At 40.2% G+C, this 17,072-nt stretch overlaps 1 protein-coding gene across 4 annotated transcripts in view; it reads right to left on the bottom strand.

Moving 5' to 3' along the window:
* LOC127639583 (natural killer cell receptor 2B4-like) overlaps positions 1-16,000 on the bottom strand; it is a 73,180-nt gene extending 57,180 nt beyond the window's left edge. For 2 of the 4 annotated variants that reach the window (XM_052121676.1, XM_052121678.1), the window contains exons 1-2: positions 640-856; positions 14-349 (exon numbers count right to left, since the gene is read on the bottom strand). In XM_052121676.1, the coding sequence (XP_051977636.1) occupies positions 14-349; positions 640-700 (397 nt within the window). In that variant the 5' untranslated portion in view covers positions 701-856. Of the gene's footprint in view, positions 1-13; positions 350-639; positions 857-11,358; positions 12,188-12,272; positions 12,335-12,463; positions 12,581-12,877; positions 13,193-14,966; positions 15,297-15,695 lie in introns of those variants that run through there. The other 2 variants (XM_052121680.1, XM_052121679.1) reach the window with 2 other exon arrangements.
* Positions 16,001-17,072: the final 1,072 nt, after the last annotated feature.

The following is a 17,072-nucleotide window of genomic DNA, read 5'->3' as shown; positions in this document are numbered from 1 at the left end:
TCAGTTTACTCACCACAGATAATTCTGAAGCTTGTGTAAAAGACTTTTCCATTGCTGACAGTTAGTTTATAAAGTCCCGAGTGTGTGATTCTGATGTTCCTGATGGTGAGAGATCCCGTCTGATTGTTCAGTTGTAAACTGTCTTTGAATCTTCCATCATATTCGTATATACGGGTCAAATCTGCCCGTTTTATTATTTCAGCTATAACAGTATCAGGATTCTCAGGTCCAAACCTCCACAGTATGTGATAATCTCTCTGTATTTCAGTAAGATCAGTGTGTAGAGTGACAGAATCTCCCTCCATCACCGACACTGACTTCAATCCATCTGTATCGACACCAAACACACCTGAAGAACAAAGAGAAACATTCAAGTCCCCCTCAAATACAGACTTTAATTCATTAAACCAGTAAAACAGAGAAAATGCAAAGACTGTTAAAAAAACAACTGTTAAATAATCATAAATGTAAGTTCTTGACATTTAAGTGAGAAGTTTCCATAATGAAAAACACTCAATAAAAATACAATTATAAGACGTTTGATAGTTATTTGATTATTTTCTTCAGACCTTTTAAGTCCCTAAAACACAAAAGATCAATTGTTTTATAAACTGCATGAAAGATATGTTTGTACATTACCTTTGGTGACCAGCAAACAGAGGTTCATCACAACTGTACAATGAATCATATTCTTCACCATATCGACTCTTCAATAATTATAAATAAATAAATGAAAAATCACACTTTAGCAAGTACATAAATGTTTAGATGTGAGATAAAGCTTTATATTTCCAATTAACAAAAACAAAAAAAACACGACAACAACTAAATATAACCCTGTAAATGTTGCTCATGAGAGAAAATTGATTTGAGAGAGTTCATTTAGTTTCAAACGTCTCTCTCTCTCTCTCTCTCTCTCTCTCTCTCTCTCTCTCTCTCTCTCTCTCATGTTTCACGTGACCCACTCATCATCAATGCATGCATAAATTAATCCTATTATGCTCCAATCATCCTGTCTGATGAATATCTTCACAGTTATGGGTAAAGAAGTTTTAATCTCATGGGTCCAAAATATGTCAAAACAGTTTTACTCAGTTTGTGTTAAAACAAGGAAGTTGAACATCGTGGAAACACGTGTAATTCAAATACTGAATGAATGTTTTGGCTCGTTGTCTCGCTCTTCCAGTTTTACCAGAAAGTAAAAGACTTTACCAGGATTTTTCCAGAATAACTCGAGTTGGATTTTTCTTTTCAAATACTTGATTCAGTGATGAATGTGAGAGTTTTAACCATTTCTTGTGATGTTGGAACGTGTTTTCAGCTCATGAAAAGAGAAAGGCGTTTGATTCTTGAGTCTACAATCCCTGAATGTGTTTGTACAAGCCCCCTGCATGAACACTGACGCTGACAGAGCGTTTAATAAAGGAATGATTTGTTTTGAGGGTGTAAATGTGTTCAATTTGAAATCAATTCAATTCTCGTTGTCGACATCAGAGAGAATTACAGCCAGAGACTGTTTAGCCTGAGACTGAGAACTTGTATAAAAATGATGGTGAAAATGGGAACATCCAATATGAGGGGTGGATTAAATTAAAAGAGCCAATCACCTTTTTGATACAGGCTGGACCGGCCAGAAAAATTGCCAACACACTCGGTGGAATCGTCAGGATTCGTACGACTTTACTAAATGTTGCTAATTCGTATGATATCGTGCTACTGCACTCGTTTGAATTCCTACGACTTCCATTACAGCCAATGACGTCGCTGGTCATCGTTTCCATCTAATGCATGACAATTATCTATCATGTTTACACACTATTGATTGGTTTAGATAAGGGGTTTGGGTAAGGGCATAATATTAATAAGCATGTCCTCAACGCCTCGTGCGTGGAACTCATGCTTACTTCCGCATTAGGCATCCGGGAATTGCACGTGATGAAGTCGTACGAGTTTATGCAAAAGACATCGTGCAAGAACATATGATATAGCCAACTCGTAAATTATGGACGACTTTCATGAGATCTGGTTTTTCAATGATCTGAGGTAAAGAAGCGCAATTTAGGATTTATTTAGGAGTCATCTTTGCTCATAGAACCACAAAACTCTCACCTGAGCGGCGAATGGCATATTTTTGTGCTGTATGTGGTGTGAAATGTCCAAATCCAGGAGCTAAATGACAGATTTACTTCTTTGTATTCTGCAAGTTCATCCTTAATCTCATGTTTGTTTAATGTAGCAACATCTGTATAATATATCCATTTAATTCAATAAAAATACACCCTGCTTCACTTCTGACCTGGATATCTTTTTTTTTAATTTTCCAGTAAATCTGTTTACTTCAGTCAGGCCGAGGGTCAGGTGAGGAAAAAACAGCTCTCCACCCACCATACCACCAACCCACATGCAACTGCAGAACACATCTTGCACACTCACTTTCAGACTAACTGTATGCATGCATGGATGAGTGTGTGTGTGTGTGTGTGTGTGTGTGTGTGAGTGTGTGTGTGTGTGTGTGTGCGTGTGTGTGTGTGAGTGTGTGTGTGTGTGTGTGTGTGTGTGTGTGAGTGTGTGTGTGTGTGTGTGCGTGTGTGGGCTTGTTTATGTGGTTTATGAGAACATTTTTTTAGGTTACAAATTAGTAATTACAAGGGTATTATGCTATAAATGTGGTTTATGAGGACATTTCTATTGTCCCCATAATTCAAATCGCTTAAAAATCATACTAAACAATGTTTTATTGAAAATGTAAAAATGCAGAAAGTTTTTTGTGAGGGTTAGGTTTAGGGGTAGGGTTAGGGTTAGGGTATAGAATCTATAGTTTGTACAGAATAAAAATCATTATGTCTATGGAGAGTCCTCATAAGGATAGCTGCACCAACATGTGTGTGTGTGTGTGTGTGTGTGTGTGTGTGTGTGAGAATGACGTCATCTTCGAAATCGATGGACTGCATAAGAAGTAAGAAGAAGTGTGTGTGTGTGTGTGTGTGAGAGTGTGTGTGTGCGTGTGTGTGAGAGAGTGTGTGTGTGTGTGTGTGTGTGTGTGTGAGAGTGTGGTTCTACAGTATACATAAATATACTGCAAATAAATATATAAATGAAGATCTACATATATGCAGTATATTTATGCTGTAAAAACACCACACAAGTATCACTTTGACATAAACTGAGCTTGTATGTGCCAGATGCACGTCTAAAGTTCATCACGTTCGTTCGGCTCTCTGCATACCAGAGAGAGAGAGAGAGAGAGAGAGAGAGAGGTCAGATTCAATGTAACATAACTCCCCTGAGAGTTAGGAACTTTTTATCTTTTCTGCATATTCTCAAGTAACTTTTCTCAAGGGAACGATTGTGCCTTACAAGTATGTAAACTTTACATTACTTTTAACCATAAAAATACAGAGACATACTGACAAAATTCTAATTCATCTTGTCACTGACTTTATTACTGATATAATGATGTACTTTTCAGAGGATGTCATCATAAAATGTTTGTGGATTCACTAATTGTTCTATGAAAAACAAATTGGACTCTGGGGGCTCGATCCCCGACATGCCCCTCCGAGGGAGAGTGCTTTGCCCCTTTGATGGAGATGCTTTGTCCTTTGGCTGCAGAGCCCTTTGATGGAGAAGCATATAAACAGCACCCCCCCATCCACACACACACACACACACTTTGGGTAGAACAATGGTCACTGTCCCTCAAACTGTTTGGAAGCCCCTCACAATGTCTATGCAATCACTCAGTTTGATTTCCGAATACTTCGTTTAAGACAAATAAGGTTAGGCATAGAAATGAGTGGCATGAGAAAGTTGAGTAGCCCTGGCATATAAAGTATGCTGGCAAAAATAAATACAACCACAAAAGATCTCAGGTTGACTCAACCTGTGTGTCGTAGTGCACGAAGAAGCCTCTTGTCTATTCTGCTCTCTGCAAAGACGGAAAAAGTAAACCTGAGGTTTTGTGCAGGCTAGCTTCATTGCAACCACAGGAATAAAACATGCATTTAAAGAACTGAAAAGGTTCTTAGTACCAGTAAAATCATTTAGTAATATACACGTTATTTTATTTTTTTTGTAGTTTCTCTGATACAGATCTCAAGCGTTTGACCTTGTATGCCTGGGCTCACATTTCATAATTTTCCATAAGCGTGTGTGTTTGTTCACCTACTCCACAATCAGGTTTTTTTTGTTGTTGACCGAGTTGTTTACCTTTTCTTTACCACATCCTGTTAGAACCAGTCTGAACTCAAACAATTCTCACCGGCTCGTGATGAGAAAAAACATAATGATATAACTCTATATCTAATCCACTGCCTCTTAATTTCTCGAAATGTAATACTTGTATGTCGCTTTACAATATAGTGATGCATGTGCACGTAAAAGCCAATGCAAGTCAGCCAGGGGCATAGATTCCAGGGGGGACAGGGAGGAGGTAACCCCCATTTTCAAGCCAAATCTACGCCCTTGAAGTCAGCCCATTTACATGCACACTAATTCGATGATTACTCCCAAATATGAGCTTATTCAAAAGTCCGACAATGAAAGAAAACGTCTAGGTTACGGATGTAATCTCCGTTCCCTGTTGTAGAATGAGACGTTGTGTCGAAGAAGCAACACTAGGGGTCTCTATTGAGCGCCGAATATGCCTCTGATCAATGAAAAAAGTCCAATGGGAATTAGGCAGACATTATTTGCATACCCCGCCCCTGGACATACGGGTATAAAAGTGGGCAAATACGTCGAGTACAATCTGGATTTTTCTGAGGAGCCGGAAATGGTCCAGCCACTACAGAGGCTCGGCTCAGCGACATGGCCGGGAGGACACAACAACTCGTTCCCTCCATCAGGGAATGGAGGTTACATCCGTAACCTAGACGTTCCCTGTCTGTCGCTCACTTCAACGCTACTAGGGGTACACTAGGGGTCCAATTGAAATCATGCAATGCGCTGAGCAAGTATTTCACGTGCAAAGATGACTAGATGTGTCAGACTGTACGTACCCTTCCCCAATGCCCCATAAAATGTTGTCGAAATCCTTTTGGTTACCCTAAGCAGGGGAACAAGGCGACGCTTGCCAACCTGGGAACGGGCCGAGCCTAGCCGGGCCTCTTTTCTCTCTATGTTTCCCGCATAGAGCCAAACGGCTGGGGCCCTTACACGCATCCTGGGAAGGGGGTCTTACCCAGTTGGGAAAAGACCCTGCGGAGACCACACCTGCCCAGGAACAGGGAGGTAAAGTGGCGAATTACGTCACATGGGCCACTCAGGTCACATGTACAAAAACTGGCATGGTGGTAGATACAGCCTCAAGGAGGGGGGGTTGCTACAGCACAGCGATCGGAGGGCAGCTGGAACTGCCTAAGGGAGACGCGGGTCCACTTGCAAGGGGACCGTACCGCGGAAAATATACAGTCCACGCAGGAGTCCCGACCTGTGGAGCACCTATTCCAGTACAGGGTATATTTGAGTACCCGCAGTGGATTGGGTCAGCAAATTCCTCCGTCGAATTGCGGACCCATAGGGCTAGGGAGGAGTCGTCCAGGGATCCGAATATATGGAATCTCCTGGGAGAGAAAGCGGGTTTTACCTCGACCGAGGGAAAGGGCACTAGGTGCAAGCGATCCACCCGGCCAGTCTGTCAGCGTGTTACCGAGTTCCACCGGCTCGGACCTGAGAAAACACGGGACGATACTGACTCAACCCTGAGATTGTAAAATCTCACAAAGGTATTAGGTGTTGCCCAACCCGCTGCTCTACATATGTCTGCCAGGGAGGTGCCCCTGGCCAGTGCCCACGAGGATGCAACATTCCTTGTTGAGTGTGCTCGAACCTGCAAGGGGGGGGGACACAGCCTGGCTGTGATAGGCCAATGAAATGGCATCCACCACCCAGTGGGAGAGCCTCTGTTTGGAGACAGTGTTCCCTTTCCGCTGTTCACCAAAGCAGACAAAGAGCTGCTCAGAACGTCTAAAGCTCTGCGTGCGGTCCAAGTGGGTACGCAAAGCACGTACCGGACACAGCAACGATGGGGCTGGGTCTGCCTCCTCCCGGGGCAGTGCTTGCAGGTTCACTACCTGATCTCTGAAGGGCGTGGTAGGAACCTTGGGCACGTAGCGCGATCGCGGTCTTAGGATCACATGTGTGACTGCCGGACCGAACTCCAGGTAAGTGTCGCTAACAGAGAACGCTTGCAGGTCCCTGACCCTCTTGATGGAGGTGAGCACGATCAGCATGGCAGTCTTTAGAAAGAGGGCCCTGAGTCCAACTGATTCTAGCGTTTCGAAGGGGGGTCTCTAAAGGCCCGCGAGGACCACTGAGAGATCTCAGGAGGGGAACAGGCTTGGCAGGGAAGGATTTAACCTCCGGGCACCTCTTAGGAACCTGATGATTATGTCGTGCTTACCCAAAGACTTACCGTCTACTGCGTCGTGGTGGGCCGCGATAGCAGCAACATACACCTTCAAGGTGGAAGGGGACAGCCTCCCCTCCAGCCTCTCCTGCAGGTATAAGAGCACTGACCTAACTGCGCACCTCTGTGGGTCTTCAACCCGGGAAGAACACCAATTCGCGAACAAGCGCCACTTCAGGGCGTAAAGTTGCCTGGTAGAGGGGGCTCTGGCTTGGCTGATCATGTCTACGACAGCAGGTGGTAGACCATCTATATCTTCCGCTTCCTGCCCAGGGGCCAGACGTGGAGGTTCCAGAGGCCTGGGTGCAGATGCCAGAGCATGCCCCGTCCCTGGGAAAGAAGGTCCTTCCTCAGGGGAATTCACCTGGAGGAAGGACGAATTGGATGTCATCATCCAATTCTGGGAGCTCAAGGGACCGGCCGGCCGGCCGTGAAGTGGGCCGCACTAATCCCCAGCTCGGCCGGAAGCAAGCAAGTGTGCTGGGGAGGCGGGTGGTTCGAGGGGATTTACCCGGCGAAAGGAGCCCATCATTGTCCCCAAATCGCCTTCATCGCCCGCGGTGCCTGCCCCAATCCTGTAGGAAGGAGGCGAGGCGTGGGGGACGGCTGAAGTGGCTTTCTCTCATGACAAAAGAAAGCTGCAACTGCAATGCTGCCATGGCTATGTTCTCGCACTGAGAACATAAACCATTCATAAAACGCTGCCTGCGTGTAATCGCAGTCCAGGCACGCAAGGCAGTTTTTATGACTGCCAGAGGTGGGGAGAAATCAACTGCATCCAGAAACTACACAGAGGCAGAAAGACGTCTTTAAATAGACGCGTCCTGAAAAGGGCGTTCAACGCCAGCTGTGTATTTGCTCTTTTAGAGAAACTAACTCTTTTAGAGAAAATAACTCTTTTTTTTAACTGCGCTGTCGAAGCGCCCAGGGGCAAACTGCACTGCCTTGCAGAGAAGGAGAAAGCCACTGAAGTGCGCCGTAGATCCAACAACAGGCAAACGTCAGAGGAAAACAGGAACGGGTGTGTAACTCACAGCTGACTGCATACACAACCATTGGCTCCGAAGAAAATTTCTGAATGAACTCGACATATTTGCCTGCTTTCATACCCGTATGTCCGGGGGCGGGGTATGCAAATACTGTCTGCCTAATTCCCATTTTTCATTGATCAGAGGCATATTCGGCGCTCAAGAGAGACCCCTTGTGTCGCTTCTTCGACACAACGTTGAAGTGAGCGACAGACGGGGAATTGCTTTTAAATGATTTATTTGTAGTAGTCGTGTTATTCTCCACTTTGGACATCAAACCGTGAAGATGCATGCGCACAATTCTCACGCACAAAGCGCAGATTGGATACGCTGGTAAGAACGGCAGTAAGGTGTTTCCAATGCGAAACCCGTCAACCGGTTGATTCTTAAGCCATTTATGACCTTACACTGATAAAAAAGAACGCCTTAAATGCGTTTCCATGACCACACATGTTGTGCACTTATTGCGCATAATCGTGTAAGAGCGTGCATGAAAGCGCGCTGGGCTGCGTTTCCCTAAAGCATCATAAGTTGAAGTTGATTGTAGAGACCATTGGCTTATTACACTTTTGGGAAACGCAGCCCTGGTTCATCAAAGCAATTGAAAGTCTCCCCTTTCACTTTCCTTTTTCTTTGTTATTAAAAGTCTCTTTTAGAAATGTTATAGCAGTTGTTTAGATGAAAGAGGCACAGCACAATGGTGCACCTGGATGCCTTGAGTACACAATAAAAGAGGAGGAGGAGGAGGAGGAGGAGGGGGGGTATTTCCCAGCAACATCTGCTATATATTAAATTACACCACAAAAAGAAAATCAAGTTCAAAGGAACAAAGTCCTGTTTTGTGAATGCCAAACAAAGGCTCTGTAGACCTTGATGAGATCATATTTAATATTTCATTTTTTTATGAATTTAAAAAAAGCTGTAAGGTATACTGTATATTATACATGCTGCCTATTCAATAGGTTTTACTCTTTACCTTCATGTTGATCACTCAGCTAGCCAAAAAAACAAAAATAACATTGAAAATACTCACTTGCCAAAATCAATCAACTGCACTAAAAACTGCAGAAAAGGTGTAAAAATAAGACGTGACCCGAGACTGTACATCTGTGTTCACATTGATGTCGCTCTACATCCTGACTGAGCTTCATGGCTTTAATTTAAACAAAACATTAATCAGAGTGACATGTTTCCTGTAGTATAAACCCTATCATAACTGATAAACACATTAAGCTGTCAGAGGTCCACACAGGGCCGTAGCTAGTGGGGTGAAAGGTGGTAATGATTCTAGGTTCCCAAAGATACAAGGGGCCCCATAACAAATTCTAAACTGTATTTCTTTAATAGGAAAGAGGCCCAGAGAAATACACAGTCAGGGGGCCCAGATGACCTTGCCAAGGCCCATTAATTCCCATAAATCTGGGATATCAGATTTGAAATGTTTGTCAAGAGCTCCCTCTGCTGTCAGCACTAGCAGACTAATGATTCATCCAGCACTTATGTTTCTCAGACTGATAACACAAGGCATTTACTATTTAAATGTGAGGCTATAGTGGAAAAATGTTAGTCTGACCTGGAAGTCTTCTGACCTCAGGACCAAGGGTAACAGATTCAGAAACATGGACAGCGGATCAAGGAGGAGCTGATAAAAAAACTGCTTTTCCATTATACTTTTAGACAAAGCACAGTTTATATAACTTTTGTGTATATAAAGAATTACACTGTCACATTGGCTGGATTAACGGCTATCATGGTATATGCATTCTTGCCATTCCATACTGTAAATCACACATTCTATGCTAATGATAATTACTGTACTGTCGAGACCCATTGCATTATTATACACCAGTGTAGATGTAAACATCAGCCGCTTTGCCTTCATGTTTTGCTGTACAGTTCATTGGTGCCGTTGTACTCCAGTAACTGTACAGAGCATCCAGTGACAGCCTACAGGTTTCATAATAAAGAGAGGGGAATAACATAGAATTACCATTGTATGTAAATAGATATAAATTAAATTCTCAACAATGTCATACGATGTGTTGTTTTATCTATTGCCATCTGGTGTTAAAAAAATGAAGTGCACCAACTATATACAACAGCTGGTTTTACATCCTGCAACTTGTACTTATTCAGCATTGAACAAATAAAGGCTAATTACGATAGAAAGGACCATCTTTTATTCGTTTTTACGACGTTAACTTATAAAACATGTCACAGTCGGCATTGCATCATACTGTAGACACGATTTGGCTATTTTAGCAAAAACATAGCCTTCAGACAAGCTGTTGTTTTTTTGTTGCAATGCAATTTATAAAAATGCATGAGAAACAATTATCCAATGTACTTAACCATGTCTTTGTTTTAATTGGTTATTTTGTTGTAGTAGCATGTGGGGCTCTTTGAAATAACGGAAATAATTTGGTGAAGTGATTGGGAACCGTTATGCGGTCAAGAACTGGAACTACTTCATAGTCGTGCGTTTACTGGAAGATAATTGCACACCTTAGAACATCCGTCAACCAATCAGAATCAAGCATTCAACAGACACGTGGTAGAATGAAGTTTAATCATAGTTTATGATAATCACCTCAGGTTTATGGGAGAATGCTCTGAATTATGCAATATTTATTATCATCCATTTGATTTATTTATTTTGAACAAATCATTTATTATCAATTGGAGTGGTGGTGGCGTAGTGGCTAAAGCACTGGGCTGTTAATCAGAAGGTCGCTGGTTTGAACCCCATGGCCACCACCATTGTGTCCTTGAGTAAGGCACTTAACTCCAGGTTGTTCCGGGGGGATTGTCCCTGTAATAAGTGCACTGTAAGTCGCTTTAGATAAAAGTGTTTGCCAAATGCATAAATATAAATGTAAGTTATTTTAACTCTTTATCAACTAATGTGTCATGCCTGTGTACTGTTCAAGATTAGTGAACATTATATATTATTGTAGGCTATAACTGTAAGTGTTTATAAAATAACAAAGCAGTCGATGCAAGCCAGTTGTTCCTATAAGACAGAATAAATGTGAGACCTCTGTTGGCCAGGAGGTGAACTACAGGACAGGAATAACAATAAATACCTGATGCAAATTCAAGACGAGTTGTTTGTTGGTTGTCAAGAGGTCAACAGAGTCCAAAAGTGTCACTTATTCAGCATCTGGGCTCTGGAAATACTTTTCCCTATTCGTTTTTTATATTTGCTTTTCATAACATCTTCCATAAAAGAGTTATAAGTCACGAGGTGAATCACATCATCACAAACTTTGTTTTGAGGCAAAAAAAAAGTATTTGTAAATCAGACACAAAGACTGTGAGTACAAGACTGTGTACTTACCGTCTATCATGAGGGTACAAACTACAATCCCATGATGCATTGCAAATGATGTGATTGAATATAAAGCAATAGGAACAATAACTATTGATACATGTTGATTATAAGAATAGAATTAATACATTTTACGTTTATTGCAAAATATTCCAATATATACAATAAGAAGTCATTTAAAGGTACATTTATGCTAATTGTGTTCATTTTACTCAACATATGTAATTGACTGCAGCAACTGAAAAACAAAGTAAGCTGTTTATTTTATTTATTGCTAAAGCTTTATCTAGTTGATGTTTAACTATGAATGTACAGAACATTCAACTGAGTTTGTAAATCTTTCTGAGGGCTGTTCACACAGGACTCGTTCTTGTGCTGCATCTGCACTATTTCTGTTGGTCTAGTCCATGTGTCAGACGGATGCTTTGAGCATCTTACTGTGATTGAATCATGTTGCACAGGATTTCAGCATCTCCAGCCAGGAATGAATGTTTTTTTTTAGACTCTGTGTCAAGTAAAATTTAGTGTGCAACCACACACACACACACACACACCTGGATTACTGTAAAGACGCAGACGAGGAGTGAGGATCTATATGCAGTTTTTAATGGAAAAACAAAAAGTGAACAGGGTAACTCAAATAACAAAACGACACAGGGAACAAAAAACATCCACGATGGGAAAACCAAAATATAAACAAGAGAAACATCCACAAATGACACGGGCAGGAACACAGTCAAAAACATAAATACATTTAACCACTGACAACTAATGAACAAACAACAGGGCTTAAATAAACAAGGATAATGATACACAGGTGAAAACAATGACGCTGGCAGTGATGAGGGCAGGGAATTATGGGAAGTGTAGTCCGGGACAGATGACAAGTGAGAAACACGGGGCAGACAACAGGGAATCGTGACAATTACAGATTACAACATTTATTTTAATGAATTACATTAAATGCTGATTTATTATTTGAATTAATCACATCTCAATATTGTCTGAAAAATGGTAAACAAATAATGATAATGATAAACTATGTACATCATATAATAAATACAAAAATAATAGTCAAATGAAAAGACAAAATCATTGTATTAGATAATTAAAGTCTTGTTTCAGCCCATCACTGGACTACAGTCAATCTGAGCTCATCCATTTGTCTGAGGGTTGTTCACACAGGACTCGTTCTTGCACTATTTCTGTTGGTCTAGTCCATGTGTCAGACATACACTAATAGGAATGTGTCTGAAAGCAGCCGTCTATCAGTTAGACAGTCTGTGAATACTGAATTACTTCAGTTGTACCAATACTGTAGAATATCTGATTACATTTATATTTTATCATATAATAATCATATTTTTAAGGAATCTTCCTTCATGTTTTTTCCACATCCATCACCTTTAACTGCACTTCCTGTGAAACCAGAAGCGACTTTAATTTACAGCATGTTATACATTTAAACTATGCACAATCTTTGCTGTAAAAATCAGTTTCTTACCGTATTACAGTGTGCACAGAAGGTTGTTGCAGCTTAATGTTTCTTTCCTTCATGATTTTGGACTGTTTTAACAATAAACACAGTTTATTAACTACAAAAATATTACAGTAAAACCTGAATTGGTGGTTAAAATGACATTATAACAGTTTTTCAACATAACAAAAGACTCGTATGGTTGTAATAATACTTGCCCTCGTGACTTGCTTGATTACGATCTCTGATGTGCCAGTAAATCACTCCAGAAACTGCAATTATCACCAGCGCCACTCCAGCAACTATCAGTGATATGAGATATGAACGTGTCTGATCTGTAATGGACAAACAGAAAACAGTCATTAGTGCAAATGAGTCCAGTCAAGACACTATGAAACATCAGCAGATCAGAGAGAGAAAATATGAACAAACTAACATTTAAAACATTAAACCACTGAATCATCTTTGAGGAATCTCAGATCTGCTTTTGAGTGTTTAACGCAGTTATTTGATTAAATTGTCAAATGAGATGCTATACAGTTAATACAGATAAACCTGCACAATGTTTCTGATGTCCGGCAGTATTAATAATCAATACAGACCAAGAGACTCTAATATCAGCACTGACACACCTGAACACATCTGACAGACTTCAGTAATGTTGAGATGTTTAGTCTGGTTTCTGATGGGATTGTTGATCACACAGCTGTAGATGTTGTTCTCCTGATATTCCACCTCCAGAGGTAGAGAGAGACTGCTGTTGAGATCAGACACACTGATGGAGGACAATAAACTGTTTCCTTTGTACCAGGAGAGAGTCACATGTGTCACAGTCACCACTGAACATTGAAAGACACATTTTGGGCTCGATGATCTTCCTGATGATGATGATGATGATGATGAACAGATTGAAGAGTTATTGATAATGACAGGAACAGGCAGATGAGCTGGAAAACATGAGATGAAAGCATACTGACATCAGCACTAGTGCATCTTGGGGGATTTTTGAACCTCCAAATCAGTTTGTTCATGAGCTTGTAATCACTGAATAATAAACGGGTCATTTAAGACTGGTTAAAGATCCATAATGTGTTTAAAATGAAACTCAATCATCAGTCTGTGGTGTTTTACAGTGTGTCCAGCATCTGAACAAACTGATCACTGATCAGCTTAATGACCAAACACACACTGACTACTTACAAGTCTTTACTCCAGCCCACCGCACACAAGTTTAGACATGAAATAAAATCAATAAACACTCATGACGTGTATAACATGACTTTGTAAGGCTGACATCAAGAGGTCGTAAAAGTCAAAGAACTCTGCGAGAACCAACGTCATGAAACTCTCACACAGATGAACATCTCCACCCAAGATAACACTCCTTACTTGCTAAGGACCATACAACGCAAATCCCATTTTGACCTCTATCTCACCTAAGGGCACTTTAGAATGACATCCTGTTCTCTAATATAAGAGGTTTTCTGTTCATACATGTTTGATATCATTCAAGAGGTCGCAGTGAGACTGGTAAGGTGGTCTCATTCCCTTTTCAGAAAAACCAAATCTCCATTAAGATTTTAGAACTTAACAGAATCATGCACTCTATTAGAGACATGTCCCTCCCAAATCTCCCACAGGGACCACATGCTGTATGCAGATTAGGTATATTCTTTGTAAGCATCAAAGGACCTACCGGTAATCAATCACAAGTTTCAAAGGTCTTTGCCAAATGCTGTATAATTTTGGAGGTCTATCCCCATCCCTGCTTGGATGTTAATGAGGTATGTCCCCAGGACTTCCAAACCTAACCACTCCCAAAATTCCCTTGTTCATGGTTTGGGTATTTAAGGAGGTGTGACACATTGCTCAGGGTTCTCTGTAATCAGACGATCCCAAACAGTTTACTGTGTGTAATTTATATCAGGTGATCGCAATTCGACTTTCTTATGTTTTGATAAAATGTCTAACTTTGACTTATCACTGTCTAATTGGAATTGATGATTGATGTTACCTGGTCAATAAATTGTCAACATTTGATTTTATTCTGACTGACTCTGACATTGTGTTTCCCAAACAGATTAAACGATTCGTATGTTACCGCAAGTCTGCATCAGATTAGTGACGACTAATAATTGGCATCGATTCAAGTGTACTTGGTTTGCACACATGGCCAATCCAAAGCTATTACAAGAGAAGTTATGTTGGTCAACTTACATCTGTAATAGTGGCCGTGACCTCTACTGAAGAAGACGTTAAGTTACATTCAAGTGTGTGCAATTCCATGGGGGCTATACTGAAGTATCTTTGATTGTGTGAACTTGAACGTGACCGATCTCAGGTATATAGCAATTACCTCTGTTTGATGATCCAATACTGGCCGCTTGTGATCGTGAGACCCGCGGTGTAGAGAAAACACGCGAGGACCTCAAAGCGACATAGTTTCTTAATCTAAACGGGTAAAATATAATTAAAGGAGTTAAAAGAATAATCAAACATTCGCTCACTTTTAATGATACTCAGATATCATTAAAAACCTTTTTCATTTATGGAGTCAGATGAAATAACGAGGTAGCCTAATACTTAAGAGAAAATGTATTTAATTTAATATTGTTGTGTTGCGTAACAAGAAAGACAGTAACGCGCAGAGACCTTCACCCGTATTATTGGAGACCGCCATTGGACCGATAAACGGGCTTACAACTTCTTCAGTTTACTCACCGTATACAGTAACATTGAATCTCTTGTGTGAGTTTCCTCTGTTACTGATGATCTGTAGTTTATAAAGTCCAGAGTGTTTGATTCTGATGTTTCTGATGATGAGAGATCCAGTCTGATCATCCAACTGCAGTTTGTCTCTAAATATCTCATAATTCTCATGCATATCAATGTCATGTTTATAGATTTCAGCTATACGAGTCTCTTGAGGTCCAAACATCCACAGTATGTGATCCTCTCTCTGTACTTCAGTAAGATCAGTGTGTAGAGGGACAGAATCTCCCTCCATCACCGACACTGACTTCAATCCATCTGTATCAACACCAAACACACCTGAAGAACAAAGTACAAATCTGAAGATAAATGTAAACTATATATATATATTTAATAAACAGATTATATTTTGTAGTCTATTTATTTCAGTGGAATAGACAGAATCAAGAATCTGTTTTTTTTTTTTTTAATGCTTATACAGGGAACACGTGTCTTAAACCTTCAAAATAATTTCATTTTAATCGATTGACATTGTCTGGAAAAAGCAACAGCTAGGCAATGAGTTCGTTAAACTTGACGTTTTTATCTTTAAAACATACAAATATTATTCATTATATTTAAGCATGTTTTTTTATTATTATAGAAATGTATTTTTGTTTCTTCTTTACAAATAAAAACACATAAAGAGTCAAATCCAGCAGTAATCATTTCATTATGCCCAAATGTCCCCAGACTCACCTTTAAACTCGATCAACAGACACAAACAGAAGAAAACCGCCTCAAACATTCTTCACAATGTAAAACATCAAACTCCGCATAACATGTGACAAAATAAATTACATTTTAAAGAAATAACAGCCAATGTCCGATTTCAGCACGCACTTTAAACTGGTTTCGTTCAAAAAAAGAAACAGAACTGATCGGTACAAATCACTCGTCATAAACTGGTTGGTTCAGTCACATTTACCTGCACAGAAATAATTCAGGAAATGCGGACATGACAGAGCTTCCTGGCAAACTGAAATAACATGTTTAAAATGTAGTTTGAAAGAACATGTTTCAACTATAAAATTAAATGATTGTTTTGACTTTTGTAGACCATTAATTAAAAAGCATGTTTTGACTGTAAATAGAAATAACATCATTAGACCTTCATTAAACAACAACAACATGTTAACTGTAATTACTGTGCGTCGCCAATTATCACATTTCAGTTTAACCCTAAGAGTTAGATTTACTCCACTATGCATTTTAAACCCATTTATACTTATTACTGTAAGACTTGGTGTATAAAACCCCCCTGTTGAGTTCATGACATCATAGGTGGGCGGGGCTACCGACATGCCCAAACAAGTTTCGTCTTATCGAGAGTGTTATCTTTGAGAGATGGGCAGCTCGAGGCTTCGTGAAGCAATGAAACAGTCGAAGCAAATGTGCCATTTTGTTTCGAGGCTTCGAATCAATCCGAAACCCGTCTCCACGGTGACACCTAGTGGTCACTTGCAGGTGTTGATCTGAAACAACCTTTACAAAGAGCTAATAAAAAAATGTGTTGGTTTTTTTTTTTTTTATTGTATTTTTGTAATATATGAAGCTTGTAACCTGTAGTCTCTTCACATTGCATAATGTGATTTTGGTCATGAAAAATGAACATTAATAAAAATAAATCAAGCCACAATGTCTCCCTTTCTTATAGATTTTTATTCAAAAATATTAATTTCTCTGCTGTTGAAGGACTCAGCCTACTTCTTTTTTACAGATAATTTCTCCAGCCTTTGAAAAAATTCTCTCACAAGGGACACTTGTTGCTGGCATACAAAGATATTTTTTAGCTAGGACATACAAATGAGGAAAGATTACTGCTCTCTCTTTCCAGTAAGTTAGAGGATCATGAGTTCTGGGCAAAAACGCATCGCTGAGGTATTTTTTCACTTCCACTGTGGCATCAGCTGTAGGATTGTGTATCATCTGGGTCTCACGGATCACGATTGTCAAAATGTTCCCATAAACTGTCTTGTGTTTCAACTGGTGTTGATGATGGGCCTGATGTTGACATTTGTGGTTCTGAATTAAAAGAAACGGCAATTAGTAACAAATCATAAACTGACAACACAT

Source organism: Xyrauchen texanus, chromosome 48, assembly GCF_025860055.1.
Source record: "Xyrauchen texanus isolate HMW12.3.18 chromosome 48, RBS_HiC_50CHRs, whole genome shotgun sequence".
NCBI classification, from domain to species: Eukaryota; Metazoa; Chordata; class Actinopteri; order Cypriniformes; family Catostomidae; genus Xyrauchen; species Xyrauchen texanus.
The sequence above is the reverse complement of the archived record's forward strand: the minus strand, read 5'-3'. Positions and strand labels throughout refer to the sequence as shown.